The sequence below is a fragment of the Macaca thibetana genome, chromosome 19 (genome assembly GCF_024542745.1).
Source record: "Macaca thibetana thibetana isolate TM-01 chromosome 19, ASM2454274v1, whole genome shotgun sequence".
NCBI lineage: Eukaryota > Metazoa > Chordata > Mammalia > Primates > Cercopithecidae > Macaca > Macaca thibetana.
This window is the reverse complement of record NC_065596.1, coordinates 14,443,514-14,460,169: the sequence shown is the minus strand read 5'-3', so window position 1 is coordinate 14,460,169 and position 16,656 is coordinate 14,443,514. Positions and strand designations below refer to the sequence as shown.

The 16,656-nt window shown below is 52.5% G+C and overlaps 2 protein-coding genes across 4 annotated transcripts in view; both read right to left on the bottom strand.

Annotated features, from left to right (window-relative positions):
• The window catches only part of LOC126942872 (NADH dehydrogenase [ubiquinone] 1 alpha subcomplex subunit 3-like), a 157,180-nt gene that overhangs the window by 85,133 nt on the left and 55,391 nt on the right, over nucleotides 1-16,656 (bottom strand). The window contains exon 1 of one of the 2 annotated variants that reach the window (XM_050770999.1): nucleotides 16,023-16,031. The exons of the other annotated variant lie outside the window; for it this stretch is intronic. The gene's annotated coding sequence lies outside the window, so the exon portion shown is untranslated. Of the gene's footprint in view, nucleotides 1-16,022; nucleotides 16,032-16,656 lie in introns of those variants that run through there. 2 annotated transcript variants of the gene reach the window in all.
• The window catches only part of OLFM2 (olfactomedin 2), an 85,035-nt gene that overhangs the window by 53,120 nt on the left and 15,259 nt on the right, over nucleotides 1-16,656 (bottom strand). The window contains exon 1 of one of the 2 annotated variants that reach the window (XM_050770494.1): nucleotides 9,713-10,079. The exons of the other annotated variant lie outside the window; for it this stretch is intronic. Coding sequence (XP_050626451.1) covers nucleotides 9,713-9,847 — 135 coding nt within the window. The 5' untranslated portion in view covers nucleotides 9,848-10,079. Of the gene's footprint in view, nucleotides 1-9,712; nucleotides 10,080-16,656 lie in introns of those variants that run through there. 2 annotated transcript variants of the gene reach the window in all.

Here is a 16,656-nt window from a genome sequence, read left to right as displayed (position 1 = left end):
GGATAACAGGCATAAGCCCAGCCCAGTCTGAGTATTCTGAGTATTAAACTGAGGGCTTCATAACTAGAAAGGTAAACTTAAGAGGCAACACTTTCCCTCAGCACTGGTAGCTCCTCTGTGTGGGGTGTGAAGGGGCAAGCAGAAGTGGGGTTGAGAAGTGATTCTGAGGTGCCTGGTAGGACTAGAGAGATGAGGAAAATTGGGGATCCTGAAGCCACACACTGGGGGTGGGATGCCAGAATACAGAAAAGCACCTATTACATCAAGAGTTGGAATTCTGGCCAGGCGTGGTGGCTCACACCTGTAATCCCAACACTTTGGGAGGCCAAGGTGAGAGGATCACTTGAGGACAGGAGTTTGAGACAAGCCTAGGCCACATAGTGAGCTCCGTCTCTACATAAAATGCAAAAATTAGCCAGGTGTGGTGGTACACACCATAGTCCCAGCTATTTGGGAGGCTCAGGCAGGAGGATCGCTTGAGCACAGGATGTCGAGGCTACAGTGAGCTATGATCATGCCAATGCACTCCAGTCTAGGTGACAGAGTGAGACCCTGTCTTGGGAGAAAAAAAATATGTTAGGGCCGGGCACAGTAGCTCATGCCTGTAATCCCAGCACTTTGGGAGGCTGAGGTGGGTAGATAGCCTGAGTTCAGGAGTTCAAGACCAGCCTGGCCAATATGTTGAAACCCCGTCTCTACTAAAAATACCAAAAAAAAAGGCCGGGCACAGTGGCTCATGCTTGTAATCCCAGCACTTTGGGAGGTCGAGGCAGGCAGATCACGAGGTCAGGAGATTGAGACCATCCTGGCTAACACGGTAAAACTCCATCTCTACGAAAAATACAAAAAATTAGCTGGGCGTGACGGCGGGCGCCTGTAGTCCCAGCTACTCGGGAGACTGAGGCAGGAGAATGGCGTGAACCCGGGAGGCAGAGCTTGCAGTGAGCTGAGATCGTGCCACTGCACTCCAGCCTGGGCGACAGAGCGAGACTCCGTCTCAAAAAAAAAAAAAAAAAAAAAATTATCCAGGCATGGTGGCAGATGCCTGTAGTCCCGGCTACTCAGGAGGCTGAGGCAGGAGACTCACTTGAACCCGGGAGGCAGAGGTTGCACCACTGCACTCCAGCATGGGCGACAGAGTGAGATTCCGTCTCAAAAAAAAAAAAAAAAGTTGGAATTCAACCTTCCTAAGCCACTAGTGCTGAAGGAGCTGGAAAGATTGAGATTGGTTCATCTTGGAGGCTGTGGATCCTTGTCCTGTCTCTGCTGTTCCTACCAGGAGCCTCTGCCAAAAACCTACCTTGCCATGCCCTTGAGAAGAGATGCTTTACCTACAGGTACAGGCCTTGGCAGCCTGGCACAGGACCTATACCCTGAGCAGTCTCAACATGTGCCACATCCTCAGATGTGCTCCACATGCCCCATCGCACCTCAACACAGTCAGGCATGCCTTTGTCACGCTCAGACATTCTGCACGCAAGACACGCTCTCATCCACTCCAACGCGTCCCTTGGGTTCAGACACAACTGATGGCCATCAGATTGCCCTTACACGAAGGGGTGTGCTTGCCATGAAGACACGCTCAAACATGCTATGACATGCTCTGATACGCAGGGGGCACGCACACACCCAAGCATGCTTTCGCAGGGGCCAGGCAGGTCTGCAGCCTCTGCCAGAGTCTACGCGCCTGTGGCCACCTTGCCCTTCCGGATGGATTGATGGGGCGGCGGGGAGAAGGCTGTTATAAATTAAACATTGAGACGCTGTCTGAGCACCAGGCTCTGCCATCCACTCATTGGCTGGTTCCCTCCCAGGAGGCTGCAGGTACGCAAGGTGGGGGAGAGGGCAGGGGAAGTGGCTCGCTTAATTAATTAGTCCTAATTGAGATATCTTTGCAAATATCCCTTTATTGAAGGACACCATTCCATCCGTTTCCTGGGAATTTGTCGCCTCTATTTGTCTCTGGCCCCTGAGTATCGCAGAAATGACAAGACAAGAAAGAGCACTCCCAAGAGCTGCTCGAACCTTAGCTGTGTTTCTGATCATGACAGCAGCACTGAGGGACAGGCGGGAAGGCTCAGAGATTCACAGAGATCCAGGCGGAGGGGCAGAGAGATTAGGCAAGGGGAGATGCGAAAACTCAAATACAAACCGAACTGCAGAGCCAGAGATACGGACTCTGAAATACAGGAAGAGAGAGACGCAGGCAGAGAAAACTTTGCAACTGGGAGGACCAGAGTGGGGACAGATGGACGCGCGGCTGGGCAGACAAACCTCCCCTCTGCCTTTTCCCGCCTGGCTTGGCCTCCCCCACCTCCTGGGCAATCCGCTCTCTGCAGCAGCAGCGGTAACAATCAGGCCTGATTCCTTTTGGCCCTAGCTACTCTCCCCTTCCCTCTCCCTCCCCCAGTCACTCCTGCAATCATCTCCCTTGTTCAAAATGAGCTTCTGCAGCTGCAGCCCAGACAGCTGTTCCATCTTGGAGCCAGTACTGGGCCTGGTGGCTGGGTCCTAGAGGGACGCCCTCCCGAGCGGCAGCAGGGGAGGGGAAATGGTGCTGGGGGGCAGAGGGGGCAAGGGGTCACCTGGAGCTTGGGAGCCCACCTCCATCTCCAGTCAATGCTTGGCCCCATCACCAGCGTACCCAGGGGGTCCAGACACTCCCAACGCCTCTCTTTGGGACCCTCAAGAGAGGTGGCCTGGGGCTGCGTGTGGTGGCTCACGCCTGTAATCCCAGCACTTTGGGTAGCTGAGGCGGGTGGATCACTTAAGGTCAGGAGTTTGAGACCAGCCTGGCCAACATGCTGAAACCTCATCTCTACTAAAAATACAAAAATTAGCTGGGTGTGGTAGCGCACTCCTGTAGTGCCAGCTACTCAGGAGGCCGAGGCATGAGAATCGCTTGAACCCAGGAGGTGATTGAGGGAGGTTGCAGTGGGCCAACATGGTGCCACTGCACTCCAGCCTGGATGAGGCGAGATTCCATCTCAAAATAAATGAATAAACAAACAAACAAATAAATAAGAGAGGTGGTCTGGGTCATCCTGCCCTCTGTCACCAAATCCTCCCTAACATCCAACACAGGTCCTAGCCCTAGAAGCCTCTCTCGCTCAAGAATTCTAGTCTGTTTCCCAGGGTCCTCGTCAGGGTCCTATGGTGAGATGGAGACAGAATCCCAGAGAGACAGACGGACACAGAGGGACATGGAGAGACAGACATGAATGAGATAAAGAGACAGATATAGGCCGGGCATGGTGGCTTACGCCTGTAATCCCAACACTTTGGGAGGCCGAGGTGGGTGGATCACTTGAGGTCAGGAGTTCGAGACGAGCCTGGCCAACATGGCAAAATGCCGTCTCTACTAAAAATACAAAAAATTAGCTGGGCTTGGTGGTGCACGTGTCTGTAATCCCAGCTACTTGGGAGGCTGAGGCAGGAGAATCACTTGAACCCAGGAGGCGGAGGTTGTAGTGAGCAAAGATTGTGCCACTGCACTCCAGTTTGGGTCACAGAGTGACAATCCATCTCAAAAAAATAAAATAAAATTTAAAAATTTGAAAAATCTAAAGTCCCTGAAAAACCCCCCTCCCCACAACATGATATGGCTCCCATCACCTCCCTTCCCTCACCTCCTCTCCCTCTTCCCCTCACTCACTATGCTACAGACATGGGCCTCCTCCCTGTTCCCCCAACACGCCAGGCAAGGTCTTGCCTCATGCTCTTTGCAGGGGCTGTTCCCTCTACTTATAACTCTCTGCCTCCTGAAATCCTCCCTCTTCCCCCCTTTACATCCTTCCGATCTCTGCATATATGTTACCTCCTCAGAGAGGCCACTCAATCTAAAATAATTCCTCCCTTATTCTTCTCTTATTTTTTGTTGTTGTTGAGACGGTTTCACTCTGTCACCCAGGCTGGAGTGCAGTGGTGTGGTCATAGCTCACTGTAGCCTCCAACTCCTGGGCTCAAGCAATCCTCATGCTTCAGCCCCCTGAGTAGCTGGGACGACAAGTGTGCACCACCATGCCCAGCTAATTCTTTTTATTTTTCTTTTATTTCTTTTTTTTTTCTTTTCCTAGATGGAGTTTTGCTCTTGTCGCCCAAGCTGGAGTGCAATGGTGTGATCTCGGCTCACTGCAACCTCTGCCTCCTGTCCTGCCTCAGCCTCCTAAGTAGCTGGGGTTACAGGTGCCCGTCATCACACCTGGGTAATTTTTTTTTTTTTGGAGACAGAGTCTTACTCTGTTGCCCAGGCTGGAGTGCAGTGGCGCAATCTCGGCTCACTGCAAGCTCCGCCTCCCGGGTTCACGCCATTCTCCTGTCTCAGCCTCCTGAGTAGCTGGGACTGCAGGCACCTGCCACCATGCCCAGCTAATTATTGTATTTTTCGTAAAGACGGGGTTTCACCGTGTTAGTCAGGATGGTCTCGATCTCCTGACCTCATGATCTGCCCGCCTCAGCCTCCCAAAGCACTGAGATTACAGGCATAAACCACCGGGTTTCACCATGTTGGCCAGGCTGGTCTTGAACTCCTGACTTCAGGTGATCCACCCACCTTGGCCTCCCAAAGTGCTGGGATTACAGGTGTGAACCACCGTGCCTGGCTAAAAATGTATTTTCTTTCTGTGTAGAGATGGGGTCTTGCTATGTTATCCAGGCTGATCTCGAACTCCTGCCCTCAAGCAATCTTCCCACCTTGACCTCCCAAAGGGCTGAGATTACACATATGAGCCACTGTGGTCAGCCTATTTTAATTTTTTGTAGAGACAGGATCTTGCTGTGTTGCCCAGGATGGTACTGAACTCTTAGCCTCAAGCAATCTTCCCACCCCTGCCTTCCAAAGCTTGAGAATTACAGGCATGAGCCACAGTGCCACTCTAAGAGCCTTTTGCTGAGAGCTGCTCAGCCCCTCCTTATTCTTCCCATAAAGCAAAGGGTCCCCCTCAAACAGCATACCCCTTCTCCATCTCCCCTTCTTTCTCTCCAGTCCCCCAGGAGGAGGGGATGGTTAAGGGTATAACATACAAGATTCAGGTATTTCACTTCAGGCCTTGAAATGATGGCCGCAGCTGGCAATACAGCTGACAGCTCTTAGTCTGGTCCTGGATTTATGATCCCCAGGTGAGGAGCCATTCTGCCGAAGGCTCCCGTCCCACAGGGATGGTTTATGGCTGGGAGTTGGCCAAAGGTAGTAGCGGCAGCTTCCTCCCCACGTCTTCCCAGAGATGGTCTGTAACCACAGGAATGCTAAGCTGCTTCTGCAATTCAGGAGGAGGAAGCCAGAGAAGCAGGACCCCTGATGCTCTAGGCTCACCGCCACCACACCTCTGAGTTCCTTTTTAAAGCCAAACACCAGCATCCAACCTTCTGCCTCCTGACTTTGGGAATCCATACTGCTTCGTTTCCTGAACCCCTCAGCCTCCCCAACGCTGGGACGCTACACCTTCCAACATCTCCTCCTAACTGAGCACCTACTATGTGCCTAGTCACTTTCCATTTGTTATCCCCAGTCCTGAGGAAGGTGAAATGATTTAGACACTTGAGAAATATTTATTCCAGGCTCGGCTAGAAGGGTAAACAAAACAACCCCTCCTTACTAAACACCTACTATGCGCCCGTTATTTATCTGTTTTTGTTTGAAGGAGGAATCCACAAATCCTTATGAAGGTGTGGTTGTGGATTCAGTCATCTGACAAATACTTATTGTAGTCCTACTACGCGTCATACCTTAGGGTTCACTAGTGAGCAAAACACAGATGTCTTCAAGGATCTTACAGTCTCATGAAGATTCTAAATTCCCCCTGACTAATAAGGAAATCAAATCCCAACTTCTCAGGAGGTTAAGACGGAGGAATGACTTGGGCCTAGGAGTTCCAGGTGTCAGTGAGCTATGATGGCACCACTGCACTCCAGCCTGGGTGACAGAGTGAGACTCTTTCTCTAAAAATAATAATATTAATAATAATAACAATAAGGAAATTGTGGCTTAGAGAAATTAAATAATTTTCCCCCAAAGTCACACAGCTAGTAAATTACAGGGCCAGAATTCAAACCCAGATATGTCTGACTCGAAAGTCTTATCACTAACTGAGCATCTGCTATCTTAGGCACTGATCTGGGGGTTTTCAAACGTAAAAGTTCTTGACATAGAAGAGGCACTTGATAGTCTTGCGGAATAGGCTGGGTGCTGGTGGCTCATGCCTGTAATCCCAGCATTTTGGGAGGCCAAGGCGGGAGGATCCCTTGAGCCCAGGAGTTCAAGACCAGCTTGGGCAACATGGTGAGACACTCCATCTCCTAAAAAAAAAAGTTTTGTGGAATAAATACAATGGATGGAAGGATAGATGAATGGATGGAGAGGCAGATGGATGGTAGAAGGATGGATGCATAGAGGATAGAAAAAGAGATAGTTGGATGATGGATAATGGATGGATGGAGGGATTAGTGAATGCAAGTATACAGAGATGGATGGATAGAAGAATGGATCCATGAAAGGACAGAGAGACAAATGACGAATCATGGATAGATGAAAAGAGATGGGTGGAAGGATAAAGAGATGGATGTGTGAAAGGATGGAGGTACAGATGGATGGACAGATGGAATAATAGGTGGGTGTATGAGTGAATGGATGGATAGATGGATGGACTGATGGAATAATAGGTGGATGGATGAATGAATGGAGAGATGGATAGCAAGACAGATGGAAGGATGGACGTAAAAATAGATGGATAGGCTATCTATTTTTGGCTAACACTGTGAAACCCTGTCTCTACTAAAAATACAAAAAATTAGCCGGGCGTGGTGGCGGGCACCTGTAGTCCCAGCTACTCGGGAGGCTGAGGCAGGAGAATGGCGTGAACCTGGGAGGTAGAGCTTGCAGTGAGCCGAGATTGCACCACTGCACTCCAGCCTGGGCAACAGAGCGAGACTCCGTCTCAAAAAAAAAAAAAAAAAAAAGGCCGGACACGGTGGCTCACGCCTGTAATCCCAGCACTTTGGGAGGCCGAGGCGGGTGGATCACGAGGTCAGGAGATCGAGACCATCCTGGCTAACACGGTGAAACCCCATCTCTGCTAAAAATACAAAAAATTAGCCAGGTGAGGTGGCAGGCGCCTGTAGTCCCAGCTACTCGGGAGGCCGAGACAGGAGAATGGCGTGAACCCGGGAGGCAGAGCTTGCAGTGAGCCGAGATCGCACCATTGCACTCCAGCCTGGGCGATGAGCAAGACTCCATCTCAAAAAAAAAAAAAAAAGATGGATAGATGGATGGAAGCAGGGATGGATGGATGTACGAAGAGATATATGGAAGGGTGTAAGGTTGGCAATTTGAATAGCAGATCTCTGTTACAACAATTCTGTGAGGTAAGACATCATTCCGATTTTATAGATGAGAAAACAATAGCTTGGAGTGACAAAGGCAGTGGCCAGAGTCATAGAGCAAGTTGGGGACAAAATCTAGATTCCAACATAGGTCTATCAGACTCCCAAGATGGACACCCTCATGTCACAGTGCCCTCCCAGCCCTCACCCTGAGTACCTTAACATCTCACTTCTCAGATCCCTTTTGACAAAGTATAATGAGACTGAGGGATGGGGTGGTGCCAGGGATGGGAGGGCCATTGGCTTTCAGCAGGTGAATTCATGGAAGCATTGGATGAAGGTGCTGTTAGCTACGAATGGGCCAGAGTGGAGATCAGGTCTGTTTGGGCACACACACACACACACTTACAGAAAACACACAGCACACAGGGCATCCTACCCATATGCGTACAAGGCAGGCACACACACACTTTCATAAATACACACTTGTACTTATATGCACACATTTATAAAGACATAACTGTCCACACATATGCACACAAAGATACTTGCACACATGTCTGCACAGATACGTATGCATACACAAAATCATAACTCATAGACATGCTCTTGCATATTTATGTATGCATTCTGCAGACACACCATATACACACATTTACACACACCTGCACAGAACACATGCACACAGACTCACATGCTTTCGATGGTGGTGGAGGGAAATTTGGCTTCTGATTTCAATGAGATACCATCTCTCTCCCTTCTCAGACGGCAACGGCAAGAAGCCTGTCATACTCATGTATAACAAACTCATATGCACACACGCAATCTTGTAACACACGCAAACCCATAGTCGGGGACAGGCAATTGCAGATATGTCCACATCCAAGCACAGTCACTCAGGGACACACCCACACTCATTCTGGGATGCACCCTCACACACAGGAAGACACACCCAGACCCCATGTCAGCAGTATACATAAACTTTCTCCACTCCCATTCCCCCCATATACACACGGAAACACACACATATAGACACACCAGGACATACCCAAGTAATAAGCACTTGATGTGACAGACACACAGAAACACACCGTCTCACACATTGGCTGCCAAGTCTAATCTAGCCTGAAAGCTCTTACCTGTGTCAAGCCCAATACTACCCCCACCAGGGGCTGGATAAAGCCTTCTCAGGTGTCCCCACCACCACCACACACACACTTGCCTTCGACCCTAGGGAGCAAATCTTCTTTGCCCCCAGCAAGGAGAAAGAAGCTGCATGATGACCATTTGGGGCTAAGCAAGGGAGGGTTGGTGAAGAGTTGGGGCTAAAGAAAGGGAGCCCCAGGCATCGCAGCCTGGGTTTGGGGGACGATTTAGGAGAAGCCCCCAAACAGATGGAACAGGTGTGGGGCTACCAGAGGTTGAGGAATAGGAGGGGAGGGGCATATCTGGAGGAGGCCCAGGGAAGTTTGCAATGAAGGAAGCCCCTCCCCTCTCTCCCCAGGACACCACTATGAACCCCACTGAGTTCTCTCCTTCCCCGATCCAGGGAAGCTCTGTAGCGATCCAGGGAAGCTCTGTAGCAGGGAAGCTGGAGGATAAAGCCACAAAGGGGGATGGGATGGGAAGGCGCAATCCCGGAGCTCCTGGAGGCAGTGTCAGCTCCGGCCCCAGTCTGCGCCCTTTCTAACTCCCAGGGAGGGTGAGTTATGGGGATAAATATTCAGCACATGGTGAGGCAAGAATGGAGGAAGGGGTGCAGGGGAGAGAAAAAGAGACAAAAAGAGACACAAACTCTCAGACAGCGCCACAGAGCCAGAGACAGAGACAGGGAGAGACAGAAATATTAATAGAAAGAGACCCAGAGACGCAAAGCAGGGGAAATAGACCCAGACAGAACTACTCAGAGACGCCAAGACGGAACCAGGCAGAGACCTTGAAGGTGGAGACACTCGGAAACCCCTGGATCCTCCCCTCTTTCAGAGACAGGGTTTTTCTAAACCCCCGAGTCTCACCGTCCTCCCGCTGCACCCCACTCAGCCCGGACTCCGCTCAATTCCGCAGCCCTTGTCGCCTCCGCCCTGGGGCTGGAGCGAGCCCGGTACACTGTTGGCGCTCAGACATTGCTCACTAATAATAATAATAATCAATAATAACAACAAGAACCATGCCAAATGGCGCGGAGATGGCTGCGGGTCCCGGGGCTCCTTCTGCCTCCACGTCCGACCCTGGAACCCCGAGAGGGCGTCCCCTACCCAGGCGCGCCGGGCAGGGTCGTGGGGAGCATGGGGGTAGGGGGGTACAGGTGGGGGCCCCCGGGGGCTGCGGCGGCGGTAGTGGCGGTGGCGCGGGCACCACGCCCCCCGGGAGCGCCCCCCGCGCGGCAGCCACTCACGATTTTCTCGGAGGCGCCCGCACGGGACACGGTGCCGTTGAGCCCCACGAGCGAGGGCAGCGTCTGCGACATCCAGTTGGTGACCATGGCCATGGTGCTCAGCACAGCCCCGATCTTGAGCAGCGGCACCGACATCGCGCCCCCGCCTCATGCCCCGCGGCCGCCCGCCGCGCTTCCCTTCTCTGGCCCGCCGCGGGGCGCTCTGTCCCTCGACACCCAGGCGCCCCGGGGGGCGTGGGGGAGGGGGCACGAGCGCAAGCTGCGGGTGGGGGGGGTTCCGGGCTGGGGTGAGGGGGGGCTCGGGGACGCTGGCTGCGGCTCGGCGCGCCTGGCGGGCTCTTATAAAGCGCCGGCTCGGCCCCCCGCCCCCTCCAGCGCCTCCGCGCCGGGCACTTCCAGCCGCCGTGACGTCACGGCTCCGGCCCGGAGCCCGGCGGGGGGCGGGGGGCGCCCAGACTGCCCTCACCTCCCCATCCAACAGCCTCGCCCGCCCCCCGCCGGGGACCGCTCCATGGGGCGGGGAATCTCCCCCTGGTGGCATTCCCCAAGCGCCCCACCCCCACCGCGGTGTCATTCCCCAGCCCCGCCCCCCAGCGGTATTCCCCCCCACGCCGCTCCCCCTAGGCGGTGTTCCCGGACCGCCTCCGGCGCGCAGCCCCTCTCCGAGCCCCAGCCGCGGGACCCCGCGCGTAAAGGCGCACTCGGCCCACCCCGGCCACCCGAAAAGGGCAGGGGGCCGGAGTCGCAAGTCCCCACCCACTTACTGTTGAGACACCCACCCTGGCTCCCTAAAACCTTGGAGAGCGGGCATTGGGGGGCGTGGGGGGCGACACGCTCGTGCGCTCCCATGAATCGGGTCACCAAGAATCTCCTTTAGCTGCGGGAAGGGGCTTCCTTCCCGGGCACTGAGACGACTCTAGGGATCCCTCGGTCATTTCGTGCCCCAAGGGTGGCGTGATACAGGGCCAGCAGACGCAATTGCTTGGGTGCAGGTGCGGTGCTGGGGTCACTTCGGCCACGGGAGGAGTTCCTACGACAACCAAGGGCAGCATCCTACCCAGGGACCGCGGAGACCCAGTACGCAGCTTTTAGGAGGCGAGTCTCGGGCAGGTGTAGACTCGCAACTTTAACTTGGGGTGGGGGCGGGGCACTCACGCTTCGGACCTTTCTCGCGGCCCCGGGGACCTGCTCCCGGCCCGCCCCCTCGGGGGAGCTGCAAGCGCAGTGCCCTCGCCGCCCACCCATCCGCCCACGCACCAGCCGGCGGCGGCGGCCGCGGGGCCGCGAAGAGGAGCGCCGGGCTGGTTTTAATTTCCTCTGTTTTGCCTGCACTGACGCCCCCTCCTGGCGTCCCCGCGTCACCTCGCGCCGCCGCCGCCGTCGCCCTCAGCCCGCGGCCGCCGCCGTCTGGAGGCGGCGATGACTCAGGCCTTTCCAGGCGACGGCCTGGGGCTGAGGGCTCGGGCTGGGGAGAAGCGCTAAGGATGAGGGGGGAGTGGGGCTGGGGGTCTTGAACAGTCTTTTTTTCTGAGCTGGACAACACCGAGATGGAAGTGTGACCTGCGGGGATGACTGTTCCTCTCTGCCTCAGTTTCCCCATTTGCCAAGTGGGTGGTGGAGACCTAACACGTGTAAAGGGCTTGGTCATCCTGAGAATCAGGTAATTTACTGAGCATCTACTATGTCCCAAGTACTGTGAACAACAGACAAAAATGTCTGCCTGTATGAAATTGAATATTCTTTTCTCTCTCTCTTTTTTTTTTTTTTTTTTTTGGTAGAGATGGGCATCTCTCTATGTTGCCCGGGCTGGTCTCGAAACCCTGGCCTCAATCGATCCTCCTACCCTGGCCTCCCAAAGTGTTGGGATTCCAGGAGTGAGCCTCCAGGTTGGATGTGAAGATGAATATTCTATGGGGTGAGACAGTCAAGAAATAGGGGAAAAAGTAAAGTACGTAAGATATTAAGAGGAAGGGGAAGTAAACTTTAAACAGGGTGATTGGAGAAAGGGACGTTTAAGCAGAGACCTGAAGAAAGTGAGGAAAGGGGGGCTGGCCTGGTGGCTCACATCTGTAATCCCAGCACTTTGGGAGGCCAAGGCGGGCGGATCACGAGGTCATAAGATAGAGACCATCCTGGCTAATGCAGTGAAACCCTGTCTTTACTAAAAATACAAAAAATTAGCCGGGCGTGGTGGCGGGCACCTGTAGTCCCAGCTACTCAGGAGGCTGAGGCAGGAGAATGGCGTGAACCCAGGAGGCAGAGGTTGCAGTGAGCTGAGATCGTGCCACTGCACTCCAGCCTGGGCGACAGAGCGAGACTCCATCTCAAAAAAAAAAAAAAAAAAAAAAAAAAAAGTGAGGAAGGGAACCATTTGGATATCTGGGGGAAGAGAGTTCCAGGCAACAGGAACAGCAAGTGCAAAGGCCCTGGGGCAGGAGTGTTCCAGGACCAGGAAGGAGGCCAGCATAGTTGGAGTGAGCCAGGGGGAGAATAAGGGATGATGATGTTTGTAAAATACTTTACAAGTGTCTGGGACATGGTAAGTTTTTCAAATAGTAGCTACCATTGTTGTTATTATTTGAGGCCGGGCACAGTGGCTCATGCCTGTAATCCCAGAACTTTGGGAGGCCGAGGCGGATGGATCACTTGAGGCCAGGAGTTCGAGACCAGCCTGGTCAACATGGTAAAACTCTGTCTCTACTAAAAACACAAAAATTAGCCGGCTATGGTGGCGCACGCCTGTAACCCAGCTACTTGGGAGGTTGAGGCGGGAGAATTGCTTGAACCCGGGAGGCGGAGGTTGCAGTGAGCGGAGATCGAGCCACTGCACTCCAGCCTTCCAGCCTGGGCGACAGACAGAGTGAGACCCTGTCTAAAAAAAAAGAAAAAAGAGTTCTTACCAGCTTGTTCTAAAGCTTTCATTGATGAGTGCTAAACACTTTGCAGATGCATTGTTAACAGTTGCTGCAACATCCATGAACAGTACAGCGACACTCCTATTTCCAGGTAAGGAAACTGAGCTCAGAGAGGAGAGGGACCCAGATCAGGGGAACCCAGCATGGAAGTGGGGGCCCAGGTTTTGAAACCAGGTCTGTCTGATTTCAGATCCTAAGACCAACTGGGCTCCAGGCCTCCTGGCTTAGACAATTTGGAACCCAACCCAACTTTCTCACTCTCTGGCCATGGGTGCTGTGGGAAACTGCCTTAGTTCAGCGCATCCAAGCTTCTTCAAGGAGTGGTCTGTGCTCAAGTTTGCACTTCTTGCATTTAATTCCTCGCCTCCCACCTCCCCAGCATTTCCAAAACTCCTCTCACCGAAGGTGCCAATTTGCCAGGTCCGTACCCTCATGCCAGTCCTCCTTAGGTCATTCTCACAGTCAGTCAGTCTCCATGCACCATCACCTTCTTGAAACTCCTTTTTCCCTTGACTTCAGAGACACGGTATCACTTCCTAGTTCTGCGCCCACCTCTCTGGCTGTGCCGTCGCTGTCTCCTGCTACTCCCAAAAACTCTGTATCTTTCAGGGCTTTGTCTGGGTTCCCTGCCACTCTCATTCTGCCTGGACCATCACACCCACTCTCAAAGTTTTGGCTGCATCTGGGACACTGCTACCTCAGGACCTTTGAACTTCCTGTTCCCTCTACACAAAACACTGTTACCAACGATGCCCCACATGACTTGTTCCTTTACTTAATTAATGTATTTTTTAGAGGCAGGGTCTTGCTCTGTCACCCAGGCTGGAGTGCAGTGGTTCGATCATAGCTCACTGCAGCCTCTAACTCCTAGGCTTAAGCTATCCTCCCGCCTCAGCCTCCCAAGTAGCTGGGACTATGGATGCGAGCCACCATTCCCAGTCCTTTATTTAATTTATATCTCTGCTCTGTCATTGTGTGGGTCAGAGCCATGCCCTGCCCTTCCCCCAAGAAAACTACATTTCCCAGATTCCATTGCATACTGGCTTCCTGTTCGGTTTATCCAATGGGAGGCACTGGAGGGAGATGGGAGCTTGGAGAGGAAGGGAGAAGCCAACGTGTTTCTCTCCTGTGTCCGCTTGGGGTGAACGGTGTTTTCCAGCAGTGGCTACGCCTCCTCCATAGTCCCAGTTCCTACCCAAGGGTCCCTTCCTCATCACATCCCCTCTGTGCCGTGTCCCTCCAGTAGTGTTCTGCTGTAGCTTATTCCGGATTTCCTCATCATCCCATGTGGCTTCTCAACTCTTTCTTCTCCCACTTAACCAATTCCCTGTATTAAATTCCCCCTCTCTGAAACACACAGAGTGGTTTGTTTCCCTAACAAGACCCTCAGTGATATGGTGATCTTCTCCAAAGGACCTTCCCTGGCCACCTCATCTACAATCTGAGCCCCCCACCACTCTCTGCCACTTACCCTACTTTAGTTCTTTTTTGTTTTGTTTTGTTTTGAGACGGAGTCTCACTCTGTTGCTCAGGTTGGAATGCAATGGCGAAATCTCTGCTCACTGCAACCTCCATCTCCCGGGTTCAAGTAATTCTCGTGCCTCAGCCTCCCGAGTAGCTGGGTTTACAGGTGCATGCCACCATGCCCGGCTAATTTTTCTATTTTTAGTAGAGATGGGGTTTCACCATGTTGGCCAGGCTGGTTTTGAACTCCTGACCTCTAGAGAGCCACCCGCCTCGGCCTCCCAAAGTGCTGGGATTACAGGCATGAGCCACCACACCCATCCACTGTGGTTCTTTTATCTTTTTTTTTTTTTTTTTTTTTTGAGACGGAGTCTCGCTCTGTCGCCCAGGCTGGAGTGCAATGACCGGATCTCAGCTCACTGCAAGCTCTGCCTCCTGGGTTCACGCCATTCTCCTGCCTCAGCCTCCTGAGTAGCTGGGACTACAGGCGCCCGCCATCTCGCCCGGCTAGTTTTTTGTATTTTTTAGTAGAGACGGGGTTTCACCGTGTAGGCCAGTATAGTCTCGATCTCCTGACCTCGTGATCCACCCGTCTCAGCCTCCCAAAGTGCTGGGATTACAGGCTTGAGCCACCGCGCCCAGCCTATTTTTTTTTTTTTTTTTAAGGCGAGGGTCTGGGCACTCTGTTGCCCAGGCTGGAGTGCAGTGGTGCAATCCTAGTTCACTGTAACCTCAAATTCCTGGGCTCAAGTGATCCTCCCACCTCTGCCTCCTGAATAGGTGAGACTACAGAGGCACACCACCGTGCCCAGCTAATTTTTTAAGTTTTCTGTAGAGATAGGGTCTCACTATGTTGCCTGGGCTGGTCTCAAACTCTTGGGCTCAGGCAATCCACCTGCCTCAACCTCCCAAAATGCTGGGATCATAGGCGTGAGCCACCACACCAGACCCTAGAAGTCTTTTTAAAGACCCAACAATTCCATCTACCCAAGAGAAACCAAAGCATATGTCCATGAAAAGACCTACACATGAATATTCATAGCAGCATTGGTTATAATGAGTGAAACAATCCAAATACCCATCAACTGGTGAGGAAATAAACAAATTGTGGTACATCCATACAACGGAATGCCATTCCGCCATAAAAAGGAACATGCTCCTGATATATGTTACAATGTGGATGATCCTCAAAAACATTTTGCTAAGTAAAAGGAGACAGAGGCAAAAGGCCACATAGTTTATGATTCTATTTATACAAAATGTCCAGGGAGAGCAAATCAATACAGACAGAAAGTAGACGAGAGATTGCCTGGAACTGGGGGTGGCAGTGGAGATGGAATGCAAATGGGCACGGGGGCTGTTTTGGGGGTGATGAAAATGTCCTATAATTGGATCAGGGTGATGGCTGCACAATTCTGTAAAATTTACGAAAAGTCATTGAATGGCGTGCTTACACAGGTGAATTTTACACCTGTCTGTAAATTACACCTCCATAAAACTGCTGAAAAGGGAAGATCCACCAGGCGCCGTGGCTCACGCCTGTAATCCCAGCACCTTGGGAGGCTGAAGCGGGAGAATTGTTTGAAGCCAGGAGTTGGAGACCAGCCTGGGCAATGTAGTGAGACCTCGTTTCTTCCTATTTATTTATTTTTTTGAGACAGAGTCTCACTCTGTCGCTCAGGCTGGAGTGCAGTGGCCCGATCTGGGCTCACTGCAACCTTCCCCTCCCGGTTCAAGTGATTCCCTTGCCTCAGCCTCCCGAGTGGCTGGGATTATAGATGTGCGCCATGACACCTGGCCAATTTTTGTATTTTTAGTAGATGTTGCAGGCTGGTCTATGTTGGCCAGGCTGGTCTCAAACTCCTGATCTCAGGTGATTCTCATGCCTTGGCCTCCCAAAGTGCTGGGATTACAGGCATGAGCCACCACACCTGGCCCCCTGCCAATTTTTTTTTTTTTTTTTTTTTGAGACGAAGTCTTGCTCTATCACCCAGGCTGGAGTGCAGTGGCGAGATCTTGGCTCACCGCAACCTCTGCGTCCAGGTTTCAAGTGATTCTCCTGCCTCAGCCTCCTGAGTAGCTGGGATCACAGGGGCATGCCACCATGCCCAGCTAATTTTTGTATTTTTGTTTTTTTAGTAGAGATGGGGTTTCACCATGTTGGCCAGCTGGTCTCGAACTCCTGACCTCAGGTGGTCTGCCCACCTCAGCCTCCCAAAGTGCTAGGATTACAGACGTAAGCCACACCACCTGGCCCCTCCTCCCCGCAAAATAATTTTAAGTAGCTGGGCATGTCCCTGTAGTACCAGCTACTTGGGAGGCTGAGGTGGGAGGATCACTTAAGCCCAAGTTTTTGAGGCTGCAGTGAGCTATGATGGCACCTCTGCACTGCAGACTGGGCAACACAGCAAGACCCTGCCTATACAAAAGGGGGAGGCATTTTTAAACTTTGCCTGCAAGCTCCCTCTTTGAGGTGCCCTGCACTGTACTAACATGAGAATAAGTGTCTCCTTAAATTTTGAGCCCAAGCTTCCTTGCTTGCATCACCCTGGTCCTGGCAATGAT